Here is a 19,123-nt window from a genome sequence, read left to right as displayed (position 1 = left end):
TTAACGATTCAAATGAAATAATAGGACCTATAGGACCTAATAGGACAGGGTGTATTCATCAGTTGTGTTACCGACAACTGGCACTTGATAGGTTGGGAAAGCGCCCGTGGATTTCGAATCACTATAGGAAGTTACTAGTATCACTTTCCAGTGAGAAGGTGTGGAAAAACCTTTGGCATGGATTGATGACAACCCTGAGAGAAAAGTGCTTACAGAAGAAGTGGAAAACATTAACAATGGAGAGATATGTGGTCCTAGTGATAACAGAGAATGTGAGAAGTCACCAAATGTCACGCGTATGTACTTTGGGAGATAATGATGCACACAGTAAGGCTTGTAATAAATACTTAATTTTTCTACACAACGAACCCGAAAATTACCCAACAAACCCGAAAAAAAAACAAGAAAATATGTACGATTATGGCGGCAGCAAAATGTTGTTTAGTTTGCGATGAGAAACAAAATCTAATACGTGAAGGTCCACCTGCGGAACGTCAGGTGCTTCTGTTACTCACATGTTATTTGAAAAAAGGGGTTTCAAAGTATTTCTGCGATGTGCTTTTTTTTTACTTTTTCTTGTCTTCCTCCAAAAAGTCGGAGATACGGATCCACAGGCGTCAAATTGGAATTAAAATGAGTTGCGACGGGTCCAACTGCGTCGAACTGCGGCGCCGGTGTCATAAAGCGGTAAAAGGCGGAGACACGGGTCCACCGCTTGTTGGTGTACTGGCGCCGCTCCAATTGGTGTACTGACGCCAGACAGCTATCAAATGGGATGGGACGGATCCCACGGCGTGGAATTGTTGTGTCATAGTGCAGTATTATCGGGCAGTAACTTCGTGTGCATGTCAAAAAAGGTAAATGGGACGTCACAACCGTGCCCATGGCCACTGCACGTGATGCTTTTCACCTCTACGATTTCTCTGTGCGTCTGTCTCTTCTTTCTAGGATGGTTTTTTTTAAGGGGGAAACACCCACAGAAAAAAAAAAAAAAAAAAAGAAAAAAAAATTTAAAGGAAAAAAAAATTTTTAATTTTTTATTAAAATTCTTTTTAATAAAAAAAACAACCCCAAAAAAATAAGAGGAAGTAAAGATTTAAGGTTGATTAATAAAAAAAAAAAAAGTAAAAAAAGGAGGGGGGGACCCCCCAATTTTTTCTAAAAAAAAAAAAAAAAGAAAAAAAAATATTGTTTTGGGGCGCCCCTTTCTTTATAAAATATAAAAGGGTTTTGGGGGGGCCCGGGCCCAATTAGGAAGAAATGGACGGAATCACCCCCGCTTTCCTTAATCTACGATCCCGTATAAGAGTGCTCCATCTGAAATCCGTACCACCTCAAATTCGTGGGATAATGCCTTTAAACGTCATTCTTTGATAGCTGTTTAGAAAAAAGGAAGAAAACCAAAAAAAAAAATTAAATTTAAATTAAATTTTTTAAAAACTGAAGCATGAATATTCTCAAAATGTGAACGCCCGTTTAGAAAGAAAACGATCTGAAATCTCCTTGCACTCATAGTAAAAAAAAAAAAAAAAAAGGGGTAAAAAAAAAAAAAAATTATACGTTTGAGAAAATTCGCTATTATTTTTGGTTGGTTCTTGATTACTTATAGTAAAGGTGAGCAAAGAGAACAAAACAAAAAGTCTGAAGTACGGTTTTAGCCGGACGTTTAGACTGGTATCGTAGATAATGCTCTATTAAATGACGACAAAAGTTTGCTAGAACTTCTTACTTGCACTTTTAGGTTTTAAAACCGCCACAAATTATTCTTCAACTCAATATTTTCTCCTGCTACTAGTAGGTATCCGTGCTCAGATTACTTAACCTCAATACAGGTACCTACAAGCACATCAATATTAAAGGCATCACCCCACGAATCTGAGGTGGTACAGATTTCAGGTGGAGTATTCGTACACGGGATGGTAGATTATGGAGAGGGGGGTGATTCCGTCCATTTCTTACTAATTGCCGTAAAAAAATGGCCCGGAAGATGCGGCGTGTGCAGAAGGCTGGCGCGCTCCAGTCGAACTCCTTGTAGAAAATAGTGCGCCAGAACGCCCGAAGCCGTATCTTCCGGCCGTTTTTACGGCAATTATGAAGAAATAGACGGAATCACCTACCCCTCCATAATCTACGATCCCGTATACGAATACTCCACCTGAAATCCGCAACACCTCAGATTCGTGGAGTGATGCCTTTAAGTGTTAGAGTTGCAGCATGATTGAAGGACATTTTTCTGTGATTCATCTTTATGATCTTTTGTTTTTCTGAATTAATTTTTGTGATCCAAAAGATCATTTAGAGTTTCACACGCCGCAAGATGTAAAATTCATGCGTCAATGCTATTGTTATTCTGACTTCGGAATAGTTTCTGCTGTAACATCGCACACTAAGCCTAACAAATGTTGTGGAGCTGTGCCATGTGTTGTGTTTCTGCCATACGGCCATTTCATTGCAGGAAATCAAATAAGCGACACATGCACATGCACTCACACAATTAGCTCCTTCATTACTAGGAAAATCTTTGCAGCCCGGTGCCGTGCAGACAGAATTCTAGACTAAAGGATAAAGGATAAAGTCACTGGCGTATCAATCCACTTGGGATGCGCAAACGCGTCTTGCTGCAATTCGTAATCGTTGAGGTTTTGGAACGCCTGTCGACCTATACAATAACTTGCGAGCTTTTACTATATACTACGATGAACAAGACATGAAGCGCGGTGCGGTTGCGTAAGCGGCGGTGCTGTGGAGCGTAGCAGTTAGGATCGAGTGGGGACTCTTGCGCGATAGTCCTATCTGGGTCCCAAGCTAACTCCGAAGCGCCGCTTCCAGCGCAGCCGCTTACGCAATTGCACCATGATCCGACTACACGCCTACCCTAATTTCATACTATCGAGTTCCAAAATGTGCAGCAATTATTCAACTATTGAAAAGTTCGACTTTCAATGAACATCGGCATAGTTGAATGTAGTATCGAGTTTGATAAGCTGTACACGAGGTTGTTAAATAAATTTATTTAATATCAAACTAGATACTATATTCAACTATTGTCTTTTATGGCACAAAAACAATCTTTATTCATACTTAATCGAAGTTTTTTTTAAACAACTCAGAAATGTAGACCTACAGAGGAAGGTGGAAATTTTCTGCCTTATCATGTACTGAAATTAGGAGAGGAGTTACCATACAAGTTTGACATTGAGTTTTGATCCGGTTTTTTTTTTCATTTCGACGTCCACTGTATGTGAGCTGGCACCGAAAGCAGATATCCATGATCGTAAACATAGATTCGTTTGTCGTATGGATTGTAGGAGATCATATTGGCGTTTCGATAGAGATTAACCCATTTGATGTTCGGTTTCGAGTATTGTAGCCGATAGAAGTCATAACCGGTGGAGATGAACGTCCGTTGCGCATGATTATCTTCGATCTGAACTACGCCAAAATTATTAGGGTTAATTTGGAGGAAAATAACGAAAGTACTGAGAACATACCGTGTAGAGAACTCCACAAATCACAATACCGTTTGCGATTTGATTGTGGTTGATGAGAGTGAGGTTGTGGATTTCATAGATCGTGAGGTTGTTTATGTCGACCTATAATTGAATTGCTTCTGAAATCTTAGGATGAAGTTTTTCGTTAGATCACATTTCCAGAAAATTCGTGTGTGTTCACGTAGAGCTATTCATTCAATCTTTCTCACCAAAAGAAATGCACAGTTAAGGAACAGTGATGGTTGCAGACAATTTTTCTCGTTAAAGGTATCACCCCATGAATCTGAGGTGGTACGGTGTTCAGGTGGAGTATTCGTATACGGATAGTAGATTATGGAGAGGAGTGTGATTTTGTCCATTTCTTCCTAATTCCCGTGAAAAACGTCCCGAAAGATGCAGCGCGGTAGAAAATAGTGCGGCGGAACGTTCGAATCCGTTTCTGCCGGGCCGTTTTCTACGGGAATTAGGAAGAAAAGAACGGAATCATCCTTCTCTCAATAATCTACGATCCCGTATACGAATACTCTACCTGAAATCCCTACCACCTCAGATTCGTGGAGTGATGTTTTTAAAGGTTTTGTACGGTAACCTACCGCTAAGCTAGATTTTTTCCGTTAATTTGTTAAGATTGTAGAAAAATTAGACCTTGACAACGCTAAGGAACGGCTCGGTTTCGTAGTGAAACAATATCCACAAAGCGTTCTCGTCAATTGCAAGGTCGAAGTAATTCATCGAGTTATTGAAGAGGTACTGAAAATAAATAATAATAAATAAGTGAAAAAATAAATAATAATAAATAAACGAAATAATAAAATAATTAAAGAGCGTTAATGTCTCTTACAAAAAAAAGTAGTCTGATCAGTGAATATCTGGGAAAGCATGTACAGAAGTATCTTGAACGATGACTTACGTTGTTACCCTGGTGAGCAGCACCTTCAATTTCAATTTCATCGTAATGTCCAGAGTTGAGCTCAAATTTCCCAATCCGAGGAAAACCTGCTCGGTGGAAGAATAAGGATCCATTGAAGAGCACATGGTTTGTACCATCGAACACATGAGGAAGCCGATATCTGATAGACTTAGTGCTTTTGAAGAAGAATAAGAACTACGTATAACTACAAATTTCTTGCCCCTACCTTATGAGGTAATACTTTTAAGAGGTAGAACAGGGGAACTTACACATTGTTGATGTGTTCTCGACGTAAATCTGCTTCGGTTCGATATTCCACTATTTCGATCCCTTGGAAGTGATTTACCAGGTATCGTTTAAGCATGTCCTGCAGAAAAAAAGTCACTCCGACATAATGAGTAACGTACAACCTTAGCTCTTCACATCGCCTGTTCTGGGATACGCATCTCTCATCCAGCTGCCGTAGTAGGTGGTAGCATGTGAGTGGAACACCGGTTTTCCCACACTTTGAAGTTTGCAGTCTGAAGTGTTTGTTCTGATGACATAAGAAACCGAACCGACGGTGTTGTACCTCTTAAGTCTGTTATGAGGGCATCTTGCTGGCTGATGTGATTGGAAGCCACTAATTTTTATAGCCTACCTATACTTTCTTATTTTCCAAGAGTCTTAATTCCCATCCTGTCGAGTTTATGTGCTTTTTGAAATTACTAAATCGTCCCTTACTTTATTGTTCGCGTGGCTTATCCCTGCTTATTCTCATTCTACTCTTTTCTCGTTTCTTGATTTTCTACTGTTTATTTGTATTCATTCCTTGCCTCTTACTCCAGGCACGCCTTTGAGCGTAATAAATAAATAAATAATAAATGAATAAATAAGAACCATACATGGGAGCTACCAATATTCAAAGTGTTTGGAATAACCAGAGAGTGCGACTTTCTGGAACTCTGAAAAGCAGGAAGAGAAAAGATACATAAGATAGATGACAGCCAAATCGAGTAGTGTATGGTCATCAGCACCAATCAAACAGCAGCGGTGCGCCTTCGAGTGAAGGAGGAATAGGTCGAAGAGCGAGTGTATGTCAAGCAGAAGAGGGTTTGTCGTGCAGAAGCGTTGCTTTCACCTGCACAGAGACATAGTCGGCAACAAAACGACATGAAGCACAGTGCAACTGCGTGAGCGGTTGCGCTGATAGCACCATTCATTGCTGCAGATCACGATCGTCGTACCTCGATTCCAGCTGCTATCTAAATCGCGCCGCTTCCAGTGCAGCCACTAGGCAACTGCTGGTCGTTTTGGCTTGACTATAACTAACGAGGGGTCGTGGCGAATCCCAAGCGTAAGGTAAGTTTTTTCTTATTCCTCTCCAGCTTTATATACAGCGTTCAGTAGGTGGCCTCGTCTCGGTCAGTTCGATAACGCCGTACCTAACCTTCCTGGGTTGCATCATCAGATCTTCAATGACCGCTTCGGATGCAAACGTACGTGGGTTGCAAGTACAGGTCGTCATTTGAGTCTTGTTCTTTTAAGGTAGCTTAGATGACTCCTGCAACCTCATTCTTACTGGTGCTACCGTTCCAGGCTTTCCTTCGGAGTCATAGGACTCCTTCTTTCCGTGTCGTGCGTGTAATTTGGAAATTAAAACTATGCGAATTTTTTCTTAATCTACATAAATTGATTCCTCTGAAAGTCTATGTCAGATCTTTTCGAGCATATGCTAATACCAATGAATGGGAGTTCTACGCCGAGTTCACATGGACAAAATTGTAGAGATAGAAGCAGTTCACGAGAATTCGATAGGTAACAAAGGTTTAACCTTAACCAACTTGCAGTGGCTTCCTGAATGTATGCTGATTCCGTGGATGTCTCTTCCACCTCCTCGATTTCTCTGGTGATGTTACCCAGGCATACCTTCAGACAAGTCTCCACGTCCGTGTTGTTGTAAACCATCTGAGGGCAGATTGCAGTTCTTATGTACTGATATGTTCCAAACAATGTAAGGAGCATATTCTCGCCAAAAAGGCTCACTTGTTCGACCATGGACGGTAGCGCCTTGTCGATTAGCCGTGGTCCAATCATGTTGTCAATAGAAGTCCGTTCGGTACACTTCATTTCCTCGACCTAAAGACATACACACTATTATTCACTGCATTAAGGCATCATCCCACGAATCATTCCACAAATCTGATATGGTTTTTTGGTTGGGGTATACGTATATCGGGCCGTAGATTATAGATACAGAGGTGGTTCCGCACATCTCTCCCTGCATCACTGTCACATCACAATTCATTTCATTCGATAATCCATTCGGACGCCACGATAGGCTATTCATTTCATTTGACGAATCGCAAGAGGTGGCGGAGCGCAAGGGTGACGCGTTGCAGCAGAGGACGTCGTAAGGAACCGCATTCCGAAGCCGTCTGTTTACAGCGATGCGAGGAGAGATGAGCAGAACCACCCCTGTATTCATAATCTACGACCCGATATATACTCCAACGAAGATCCATATCACGCCAGATTGCCTTTAAAGGCATCACCCCACGGGTGGTACGGGTTTCAGGTAGGTTATGCCTGTAAAATGTCCGAGATTGTGGGGAAGAGGGTGATTCCGTCCATTTTCCCCTGTATCAGTGGAAACGAACGATCCCGGGATGCTGTTTCTTATGACGGAAGACGGAAGAGTCGCATGCGGGAGGGCGCAAGGGTGGCGCACTGGAATAAAGGGCGTAGTAAGAAACAACATTCCGGGGTAGTCCGTTTACACTGATACATGGAGTGATGAACGGAATCGCCTCATTCCCACAATCTACGATCCCGTATACGCATAACACACCTAAAACCCGCACCTCCCCAGATTCGTGTGGTGATGCCTTTAAGTGATCCTGGTCGATAGGAGTTTCACCTTGGGACAATCGGCGGATCGTTGAAGGAGGTAGTCTTCATTGACAGGACATTGGCCACAATCCGCATCCTTTCCAGGAGGACCTGGAGGTCCTAAACACAAAAATCGTCAGCCAAAGTACGACAGGGAAATGTTCAAAATTTAAATGATGACCTTGCGGTCCAGGAAGTCCAGGAACTCCCATGAGACCAGGTCTTCCAGAAGGTCCAGTGGAGCCAGGTTTACTGCATGGTTCAAATATGATTTATCTGTCAAGTAAATAATAAAATACATAGAGCCTCACCCTGGAGGTCCTCGTGGGCCAGGCGGTCCAGGTGGTCCACGATCTGAACTGTCCATTTCGGTGCAGTATTGGTGTATATCCAAACATTTTTGCATGAGTTCGCCAATCTAAATGTCTGATATTGAAAATCATTTGTAATCAAGATGATCAGCGTAAACCCCGAGATGGCGGTGCAAATCTAATACGCTAGTACCAGCAGCATAAAGTATAAAGTGTCTGGTGCTAATCATTACGCTTGGGAATCGCCACCACGTTCACATCAATTCAGAATTTTTTTCGTTAGCACGAAAACACAAGTTCAAGTCATATCCAAGGATTTAAGGTGTCATTGAATGAGAATAGGGTTACTCCTGAGCGTGCGACCCAATAGAAACGATGAAATCGGAAGAGGAATAGAGAATTCAGAGGGGAATTGAAAAGAACATTCCTCAAAACACCTCACATTCCTCAACAGAGAAGCATATGAGAATCGGCAGAGATGGCTGCAGCGAGTTCCACAGCTGGTATGAAGATCTCATCTCATTCACACTTTTCTAAATTTAGCTCAGGATACCAGCGACATATCTCCTTACTTAAGAGTCATTCGATGTCGAGGGATAGAAGTTTTTTTTTTTGATTTTTCGGGTTAGATTTCAGGAACAGCTTTGTAAATCCCTTCAGTACGACGTAATTAGCAGGAAATTTCAGGATTGCATCGGAAATTCTAAATACATCATTACATCGATAACGCGTTCACTTGCCTAACGCGGACGGAATTCCATATTCGAATGTTTGAGTATCGCTCAAACAAATAAAGATAAATGATATTTTTGTTCTTAACTTCTTTTATTCTTAGAATCCAAGTACACCACTACAGGTTTCTTCGAGAAAAAAAAACAATTACTACCTTCACTCGAGACATTGATGACATCCATAAATGGTTCCCGTTTGCTGTTTTGTTGATAAAAATTTGACGTTTTTCTCTAGTGTTTTCTTGCGTAGACGTTGCCTGAAGTTGGCAACGGTGTTCCACTTCGGCTATTCTAAAGGGGATATTCGTATAAAGCTGAAGCAAACTGAATATTTAATGACTAACCGAACATGGATATGAGCAAATGCAATGATTGTAAGAAGTGCAAGACCGAGATTTGGAGCATGCAGCAGCGCGTTTTCCATGCACATCGCCAGGTGTAATGCTATCGCCATAAACATTGCAGGCGCGTGAAGCGCGCGCGAGTAGCTCGCATTCTTTCTGGATCGACGCAATCGACAAACTATCCTACTAGAGGAGACCAACTATAGAGACTAACTATCAAAACGTTACTTCGACGACCGCTGCAATTCGTTCTCGGATTGATTGAATGTAAACCACTCCACTGGACCACTCCAAGATCCAAGGTTTCCTGTTGAAGAGAAACTCACCATAAATATAAAAATATTTACTTATTTATTGAAATCACCTGCAGGTGTGCCATAAAAAAACAAACAGAGGAACAGAGCTCACTAGAATTTCGCCTGAATTTTACGCAACAAGACTGGCCCTTCAAAGCATAAGGAGTGGTGGGTTGGCAGGTCATTCTCCTGCTACAGAAGGTAGGAAATCCTCACGCGAGATCCTTTTCCCAGACTCAGAGCGCTACGGGAGATAAACGGATACCAGGGTTTGGGTGAGCAACTTAACCTCGAACGGGAGGAATCCGTCAGGGACCCTGGGCGAACGGGTGGGGGGACCTCAAGCGCAAGGGCTCACCAACTTTGCTATGTAAATGTTTATTGTTTGAAAGGCTTCTAGGAGTCATAAAACCAGGCATGAGCAGCACCGTCTACGCTACGTAAAAGACTGTTCACAAAACTACTGAGTGGATAACCAATTGAACTTCTGGACTAGTTTTCTTGTACTTTTGTGGACTTGCAAGCCAAAGTAACTACGGCAGCTACGAAAGAGTTATCCAGAAACTATGCGCAGCTGTCGGTTTTGCATTCAACTGCTTGACGACATACCTGTAGTCGAACATTCCCGTCAACGAAGTCACGCTACGAGTCTATCCATCCACAAATCGCCCCACCACGATGTATGGGTCGGAGACATGGGAAGCGCCATCAAAGGTGAAGTAGAAGCTCGACTGCATGGAAGGGAAGGTGCCCCTAGACGAATTATTGCCAATTTAAAGGCATCACCCCACGAATCTGAGGTGATGCAGATTTCAGGTGGAGTATTCGTATACGGGATCGTGGATTATGGAGAGGTGGGTGATTCTGTCCAATTCTTCTCAATTAGCGAAAAAACAGCCCGGAAGATGCGGCGCCGCACAAGGCTGGCGCACTCCAGTCGAACCACTTGTAGAAAATAGTGCGCCAGAACGCCTGAAGCCGTATCTCTCGGGCCGTTGTTTACGGCAATTAGGAAGAAATGGACGGAATCACCCCCCTCTCCATAGTCTCCCATCCCGTATACGAATACTCCACCTGAAATCCGTACCACCTCAGATTCGTGGAGTGATGCCTTTACGTTAATCAAAAATTAATCAACAGCTTCGTGTACAGCTCATTAAAAATCAAAATCTCTGGCAACTTTTGGTCAATTGTATGCCATAAGAACTTTATGAGGAAGAGGAAATGGCGGGTGATACGTGGGAAACATCAACATCTTGTCTCCCCTTCAAAGGAAGACACAGAGTAAGTATCATAAAAATACCATCAGATCGCCCTGTACAAATTCCTTCAAAGATGCTTCTAAACGCAAACTGAAGAAGCTTACTGAACATAAAAGAAGGTTCTGGAAGAAAACGGCGAGAGAAGAGTGCTGGGTGCGTTTGGCGCTGACGAGTACTTCAAGGAAGACACGTAACAGAGCCGCAGATTAAGGCATTAGTGATGGATCGATAGAATCTGAGGAAGTTTTGGCGGGAAATCGAAGTAGATGGGATCAAATATGATCAAAAACGACTCAACTCGACGCGATCATGACCGTACCTTAGGTTAATTTAACCCCGTTAAGCTGCAAAATTTGCATTACTGCCCTCCGTCTGCTGAGTTTAACAAGACATACTCCTCTTCGCATTTCAATCCTCTTCAATTTGAGGTCTGAGAGGCTTTCAACCTCCCTCTTCCAATACTCCTTTGCGCGTGGCAAAAAACACTCCTAAAATGTCCATTGAAAAACCGAATTACTCATAGAATGAGCCAATAAAATTGGATTTGATGTGCCCCCACAAATGGTTTTTCGATATTAGGACCGGGAATTATTGCGGCCCAGATTATAAAAACAGTTGAAATTTCTAGCAAAACGAGTTATATGGCTCAGTTGTCCACGAAAAAGTGTGTAGGTGAACGTATTTGACTTTAAACGAGCGCAGCACTTACGCAACGCAATTACGGATGGGCCCTGGGGAGAGGAAGTGTGGGTCTGGCCTGGAATGATAGCGACAAATTGCTGACGTTCGTGGCGGTAAACATATCGGTGTCTGTACCAGTATTGGTAAACATTTCTATATTCTACTGCAATAAGTCGAAGAAAAATCACGGAATGTGTGCAGAAAAACAACTTCTGGATATGAATTATTGCAAACATCTGTTGAAGCATCCATAGTTTTCAAACTGATTTTGAAAACCCGTAGTTCAAAGATCTCTGTGATTTCTTGAGCCCTGTAAAAATTCCTCATCACCTGCTACAATCAGGGAAAAAATAGAGTACAAAGAGGCTAGAACGACCTGATTTATTGTGATGTGATATCTAGTCAAATAAAATAATGTAAAAAACAAAAAATATAAAAATAAGATACTATCCGAATAAAATTATTTGGAAACAGTAGCTAACTTCTCGTTGCGAGGATCTCCTAGTTCTTACTTCCATACTTTTTCCGAAATCGTTCCGAAAATTTTAGACATATCTATCTTCAACACCTTTTTTTGCAGTTTCTACCACACACCTGCAGCTGCATTGAATTTCTGGCCGAATTTTTCTAGAAGGTCCTCCTACTTCAAGATGGCTCTGCTGCACTCATCAAAACCTCAACTAGGATGGAAGCAACTGAATAAAATCTCTTTTTCAGTCGTCATCAATGAAATTTCGTCGTTGGTTGTTTTGCATAAAGTTTAAACATCAGAAATTTCCCATTGTTCATACTTCTTGCACGTCCCACTTCATGAACACCACAAGACCCTGGATTTTCCATGCGTTTGCGGGTAGATTGTAGTTAAAACGTGATTGAAGTCTATTAAATTCTGAATGACTTCTTCTCGGCTTCTATGCTATGTCTCCGCGGTTTTATGGATTTCTGGTGGTGGAAGGGACTTCCACCAACGCTTCTTTACGGCACCTTGGTTTCGTCAATGGTCGGTGGACTGCTGCGTTTTTTCCCCCGTACACATCTAGTCGTGAATTTAACCTGAATCGCCTTCCATTTTCCAGGCTTCATGGGCCTCTGATTGCCTATTTCGGCTGAGGAGCGAGGAGAGCGAGCGTAGGGAGGGGCGCGCCGCCAATAAACGTCGGTTGGCGGCTGTCATTTACTGAGTGAATGCCCTCTTCACCAAATTTCATCAAGCCATTTCATCTCCGCCGACGATTTCACGTTTTCGTTCCGCACAAGTTTTGCCTTTTTTGGTTTTTCGAAATGCTTTTTTAATGCCTACATCGCTAATAGCACCCGAGAACAAGAAACGAAGAGTAACGACCATCCGGATTACAACTTTTCGTCTTTCGATCGTGCCTAGCCGTGAATTTAAAGTTTTTGTACTAAGACAAATTTTAAAAAAATTTTTAACTCTAATACAAAAAATATTTTAAATTCAAATAACACATTTCTTGGCTCCTCAAATAACTCTTTATCAACTTATTTATTATTAAAATTATTTATTATTATTTATTATTATCAAGTTATTTATTTTGTTGAAAATTACCTGCAGAGTTTCAAACTTTTTTGAAAATTTTCCGAAGAGTCCCCGAAATGAGAGCCTAAACCTTGTCAAGATGCGTTTTTCGATGGATTCGATTATTTGATCGGTGATCAACGATCAAATCGAGCAACGAACGTAAGCATCATTCACTATCCTACATTCCATTTACATTCGTTTGTTCACGTGCCCTTACAAGCAGATTTTCAAGGTGAATACGATTAATTTATACTTAACAAAACCAACGTTTAGTAAAACCAGCGCTCGGTAAAGGTTGAAATCAATTTTAGTTCGGATCCGCATGTAAACAGCACATACATTGTCATTTTTCTTGCTTTTTTTTTTAAAGAGAGGCTTTCATAAAATCATGCAATACATAAAGAAAGCGCCTAATGTTCGGAAAAAAAACGTATTGTAAGTTTAAGTATGAGAAACTCAAAATTCTCATATTAGCAACCACTAGAAAGTGGTTCCCATCTCAGAAATTCTTAAGGAAATCCACGGAAAAAATTGGAATTCTGCAGGTAGTTTTCGCGACATTGCTAGTATTCAGTTCTGGAAGTCTCTGGACAATTCTTCGAGCATCAGTACTTTGTACTTTACTGTTACACCAAACAAACATCAGTTGAAACTTTATTGACCTGATAAAAAGGCGATGGTATTGATCTCAGATCAGATCATTACTCATGTTAAAATCATTATTGATCAAGATTAAGACGGGATTGTTATGGTTAACCTTATCATTGTTTTATTTATTATTTATTTATTTATTCACATACATCAATGGTACACCAGGAAAGAAAGGTAAAAAAAAAAGCAAATGGACCACACTTTGTCTGAGTCAGAGAATTTTTGTTTGTCGTTAGTGGCCAGCAATTCCTAATTCTAGAGAGTTTCGAAACCTCACAGCAATGTACATAGTGTAGCAGATATGTATGCAACCATGAAACAACGGAGGTCGTCCTGCAACGATCAAACGATTTTTTCCAGACTCTGACGAAGGCGATAACGCCGTAACGTTAGCTGTTGTTTAATGGAGGTGATCAATAACGATCTCGCCTACAGCTCAAGAAAATCAATTAAAAACGATCAAACGGTCCTCATTCACTGAAAATAAGATAACAAGATATTTTACTGGTCCCACACACATCTCTTCAAGAATTTCTACAAACTACAAAATTGGTGCAGTTTTATTGCGCCACCGTAAAAGGAAATGACGGTAAAAAAAAACTCAAATCGAAATCGATGTGTGTGGATGTCTGGGTCTGTCGATAAATTGGTAGTAAACTTGCCCGGGGGGATGAAAACACTGAGTTGGTCACCGGCTGGCCCCAGCAAGTTATTGTATAGGTCGACACGCGTTCCAAAATCTCAACGATTCCTAATAGCTGTGAAATGCGTTGGCACATCCCATTTCACATTTCTGGATTGATACGCCACAGACTTTATCCTTTATCCTTTTATTCTAAATAAACTACAACTTTGTCCAAAGACATTTTGTTGGCTTCTGCGAGCAGAAAGTCTTTCATTGCAAGCTACCTCAGTTACTGAGGCGGGAACGGTAGAGTGTTCACAAACAATAGAACCCATTCAATTCATAACCACACTAATCGCGCGTGTGCTAACGGATTCGACTCTGGAGGCAGCACACAGCAAAATTGACGGTGTTGGGATCTCTTCACGAATAGGTAGATATAAAAGTGTAGTTCCCGGACAAGAACGCGATCAGGCTCAATTTCTCTAATCATCCAAAAAAGACGGCGTGGGGAACAGCACGGGTGACGGTATCGCCCTACGAGACACCGAATAACGCGCCACGTCTGCAACAACAGGCAGACGTGCTGACCCTACCAGCCAGCAGGGACGACAACGTAAGCAGTCCACTGATTACCCGTTCGTTGGAAGATGCGTATGCTCCTTCACGTAGATATGAGATGTTATTAGGTGCCTCGGAGCGAGTAATTCCGTTTCCCACACTATTCCCCTAGATAATTGAAGGGGATTGAGCTTGATCGCACTACTACTTGTGAACCACACCTCTAATCCTAAAACCAGAACAATAGACCAATAGGATCTTAAACCAGAAAATGAGTACAATAGGCCACCTCAAGCTGAAAGTCCATTAGGCATCAGGCAATTTCGACAAAAATTTTTCCCCACCCCTTACCTTTTTCGGCGAGCTTCTAGGAATTGCTCAAGCGAGCACTAGTAGCACTTTCATTTTCAACCCCGATGATGCGGCAGCTGCCCAGTGGCATCTCCAAGTTCGACAGGCCTGAACAGCATCAGCTTTTCCTTTTTAGGGCTATTTCATGGATCGATGTGATCATGCGGTCGACGATCATCTGAGTCAAACGAGATGCTTTTCGCATCATCCTTCAACATGGAGGATTAGATGACGCTAACCGCATTTTCCTTCTGCTTGGAATGAGTCGGCATTTCTTAAACATAAGTGGAGGGAAGAGGTACGGTGACGTTAAAGAAACAGCACTCGAGGCGGTGTTCCTAGACTTCTTCATTGGATTCTCGAGGCTCTTGTGTGTTTCTCAGGTGGTTCGTCCTTCCCTGGTCAGCTGTGAAGTCAGTTCAGTGATGCTCAATTAGGATTTTCTAAAATCTTTTCCACCTAATGTACGTTCAGTCTTTTTACGATAATTCCAGTGAAAAGCTTGCAGATGACACAGGAAGGAAGTGAGCGAGGACGATAATTGCCGATGTCATGCGGATTCTCTTTTTCATGCAAAAACATGTGGTCTTAGCGGTTTTCTGGTGATTAGCAGCCCTGGATTTCGGCATGTAATGTGCGAAGAGCCGTCAGGTGCTGATGAGGGCTGGCAGTAGGTTCTTAGGGTGTTCACGAGGTTGATGCCGAGTTCCGTTGGGCTCTTCGTTAATGCAATAATTTCGAATAAAAGATGTCTGGATGATACGACGAGCTTTTTTTTTTAGATAGTGAGGAAAAAAAGCCGCCAATCAACCTAGTCAACACCCTAAAAACCTACTGCCAGCTCTCATCAGGACCTGACGGCTCTTCAATTGCGAAGAGATCGGAGTTGAAATCGTGGCCAACCTTCAACAACACCCTTTTTTGATGAAATGGTTATTACGTTAAGGCCTTAGAAGACATTCATCATCATCACCTCCGCAGATTCAACCAGAATTGCTTTTCTTTTCTTCTATTGTCGGTCTTGTGGACCTGAATTGTGGTTGCCCGTTCTCCACTGCGACATATCAGCCTGACAGTTCCTGAGTACAGGAGTCTCTGGTTACGTTCCAGCTTTCTTTCTTTCTGCACAGTCGTCACATGTTCCATAAATTGGTTACGTTCTTCGTAGTTGCAAAGAATCATGGTATCCTGGTAAGGCGTATTAACGGATCCAGAAGAATGAAGTTGAGGTTTTGGTTTGTGAATTTCACGAGTTTCTCTCCTTTCCTTAGAAGGAAAAGTTATCCTTGAATAAAAATCCTAACCCGTCCATAACTTTGGTACAATAGCAACAATGTCTTCTACCGCGGACAATCTGCTAAATTTCACTCCTCTCCTCGATTCTCCAAGAGTATACGTAGAGGTACTTTTCGAAGTGAGAGCTTCCATAAGTGGTTTTGGTGGTTTCGGAAGATTTTTGAAGTATATCTTCTTGTTCATCTGTTCATCTTCAAGAAATAGATTCTAATGTTGAGTTCCTCAACTGTTCCCTTGGAGGCGCACCTTACTATTGATATCTGCAGAGCATTTCCTGAAGAATTATTTATTTATTTATTTATGGAAAACACCTGCAGGTGTGTCATAAAACCAAAAAAAAAGAACAAAATGGAACAGAGCTCAGTAGAATTTCGCTTGAATTTTACACAACAAGACTGACCCTTGAAGTTCAAATTATCCTTCCCTGATATGATTTGCAGCATCAAGTCAGGTCCCACATGATCCCTACCCCTGGATTTAAACTTACTTCCTCGTTACAAAAATCAGAAATGGTTGGTGCAGTTATCGTTGTGCAGTTAACTGATGGATGCGCTGTAGGTCCTAAACAGATCTTGGTTTTTTTTTGCGCATTTTTGTTTCATTCAGTGGATCGATGTTGATGTTATCTCCTGGATGTTGTGTGGCAGTGATGCGATTTGATCGAGTCAACGCAATTCTATTTCCAATTTTTCGCATTCTTGCCGCATTCGCCTCCAATTTCCAAACATGTGCATAACATCACATCACAACGGTTGTTGTCTGAGCAGCTTTACTATCGTAAGGGGATTTTTTGGAGGGTTTTTTCACTTCTTCGCTATTCTAAAATTCTATTCGCTATTCTAAAAGAGATTAACTAACCACCTTAAAAATCTCGTTGCTACATCCGTACGGAACAAGGATACTACTTACCTTCTCATCTTCAGTGATTCTCAAGCCTCTTCTTTCCTTTGATGGACCTTTCCGGGCAGGTTTCCATGTTTTTCTGCTTCTTTTCTTCAAAGTTGAAGTATTAGTTCACCTTGATCACCTTGACTCCCGTTGATCTTCGAACTGGTCGAGCGGGCGCCAGTAATTCTTCCATTTGCCCCGATCGCGTGCCAGAGTAGCCCAGTATTAGCTATACTTTAAAATCCCGTTACACCAGGATCTGATGAGGTTTTTTTCTTTTTTACCTTTTTATTTTTGTAAATATTTACATCGCATTCTACGTATTCGAAGATTTTCTGAAGATATTAAACGTTCTCTTGGCTTTTTTCATGGATAACTTATCCTGCACAAAATTTTCTTGTTCTGAGTGCATTCTATCAGTTATGTTAAAATTTCTTCATCAACTATGCTTTTCGTTCACGTTTAGCCTTTTCGGCTTCTCAGAGCTTTCTATCCTTATTCTCCAGGTCCACGAGGTTATTTCCATATAATATTAAGTTTTTTGAGTCGCTCTCTAGAAATTATGCTAATTTTTATCGACTGTCAATTACGCTAATCATAACCACATCCATATATTTTTACTGCATCGGCGGCTAGCTTGTTATTTAGAAATCCTCGAAATTTTTATTAGCCGTCTTCCTGGTTGGTTTAGAAATTTCTAGCACTATCAACACATGCTGACATCTCTTTAGCAGGTAGTGAATGAAAGATACCTGCTATTTTTTTCTTTTCTTTCCTTTTTTCTTAACTTTTTCTTTTTTTTCTAGTTTCTTAACTTTCTACCTCAAAATGTCAGCACGCTACTTTATTCTTATTTGTAGACTTTGATGCCTTCCGTTGTTGGGTTCACTCTAAACTTACGCTCAACTGAACTATTGTCAACAATAAAAAGTAAGAAATAATGATAAATAAATATAGATATAAATAATTGTACGATATAAATAATAAATAAATACATATAAAAAATAAATATAAAATATATAATATAATGGATATAATAATATAAAAACCATGTTTTGTTTAGTTTTACCTGGTTGACTTTTGGTCTCTTTAATTTGTCTAAGCCTCGTAGTGTTTAAAAAAACAACACTTTTTCCAGATAGTTTTTGAAAAAAAAAATTTGGAAGTTCTTTCTGTTAATTTTTGTTATTATTGTTTTCTGTCCGTTAAGAACTACTGCTTTTGTAAGTATTTAATTGCACATAGTATTTGGCTGTAACGTAATTTCGTAAGATTTTTATTTTCGCTTTCGTCAAAAAATAATTTGCTTATAATTTGTCGAGAGGTGTCCAGTATTTTATTTTTTTTTTTGCATTTTCTGCTCTACGTGAGCGATTAAATTTTTTTTTGTTAGATATCTCGACTTTGAATAATATAATTTAAATTGAAATGGATTTTCCCAGAAGTAAAATATGGCATTTTTGGCACTTACGTACTCACTCTTTTTCACCCCTCAAGAGAAATCCCATCGAAATGCTTCGACACATCGGGGACGTGTACAAATTTGGACATTCCACGCTCAGCCCGGCCTCCGAAAGCTGAATAGAATCGTGACGAAGTGTGGATCTTCATCGGTGAAGAAAAATGACCTGAAAGATCTATTGATGTTGTTATAGTTGTTGTAATATTCAAATAAATAAAATAATAACAAACTGTAGTAATTAAATAAACTGCAACGAAAGAAGAAACTACGAGTTTTTGTTACAATCAAATCTACAAGGGGATCGCCACGTATTCCATACTGTTCTAAGTTCTACGCATCTTGAGAAACCTCTTTCTTTTCTCTACAAAATCTCAAAGAAAATATTGTCGTGATTTTGAAGTTGTTTGGACTTCAACTGTTAATACCACGGCCGATTTATTTCATATAAAATAATCATATAAAAATGCCTACAAATGATAATTCAACTTTAATAATAACTTTATGGAAATTTATTACTTCAGTGCGGAAACTTTTCAGAAAAACGCCAAGTTATATGTGATTACTTTGGCTGCGGTCGCACTACTCGCTAGTGTTCTTCCCGACACCTCTCCATACCGTATGCGCCCTTGTTCTGACCGTAACAATCCTTTAATCGCTCGGAATACCTCTCTAATTAAAAATCCGAACAGTTGAATATTCCATCTTCTCATTTCCAAAACACTACGCTAGTAGAATTTCATTCCACATATCTGAGCTATTTGAAGCGTCATGAAATGTTTTTTTTTTTTCAAGATTTAAGAATTTCTCACGCCTTCTCGAATTGCTCCAGCATCCATGTGACTACTTCCTTCT

The 19,123-nt window shown here is 40.7% G+C and overlaps 1 protein-coding gene across 2 annotated transcripts; it reads right to left on the bottom strand.

Moving 5' to 3' along the window:
- Positions 1-3,220: 3,220 nt before the first annotated feature.
- Positions 3,221-8,987, bottom strand: RB195_008021 (uncharacterized protein; the record flags this gene model as incomplete). 2 transcript variants are annotated; one of them, XM_064181982.1, is made up of 14 exons in its annotated part: positions 3,221-3,427; positions 3,492-3,593; positions 4,137-4,241; positions 4,402-4,561; positions 4,671-4,768; positions 4,825-4,922; positions 6,225-6,348; positions 6,427-6,519; positions 7,301-7,392; positions 7,454-7,524; positions 7,584-7,690; positions 8,470-8,605; positions 8,659-8,814; positions 8,887-8,987. In XM_064181982.1, the coding sequence occupies 14 exons, from the start codon at positions 8,985-8,987 to the stop codon at positions 3,221-3,223; spliced, it is 1,650 nt and encodes a 549-aa protein (XP_064038727.1). The 2 variants fall into 2 exon arrangements, with proteins under 2 accessions (XP_064038727.1, XP_064038728.1); XM_064181981.1 differs by lacking the exon at positions 8,887-8,987 and having other exon boundaries at positions 8,659-8,774.
- Positions 8,988-19,123: the final 10,136 nt, after the last annotated feature.

This window comes from Necator americanus, chromosome I (genome assembly GCF_031761385.1).
Source record: "Necator americanus strain Aroian chromosome I, whole genome shotgun sequence".
Lineage (NCBI taxonomy): Eukaryota > Metazoa > Nematoda > Chromadorea > Rhabditida > Ancylostomatidae > Necator > Necator americanus.
The sequence above is the reverse complement of the archived record's forward strand: the minus strand, read 5'-3'. Positions and strand labels throughout refer to the sequence as shown.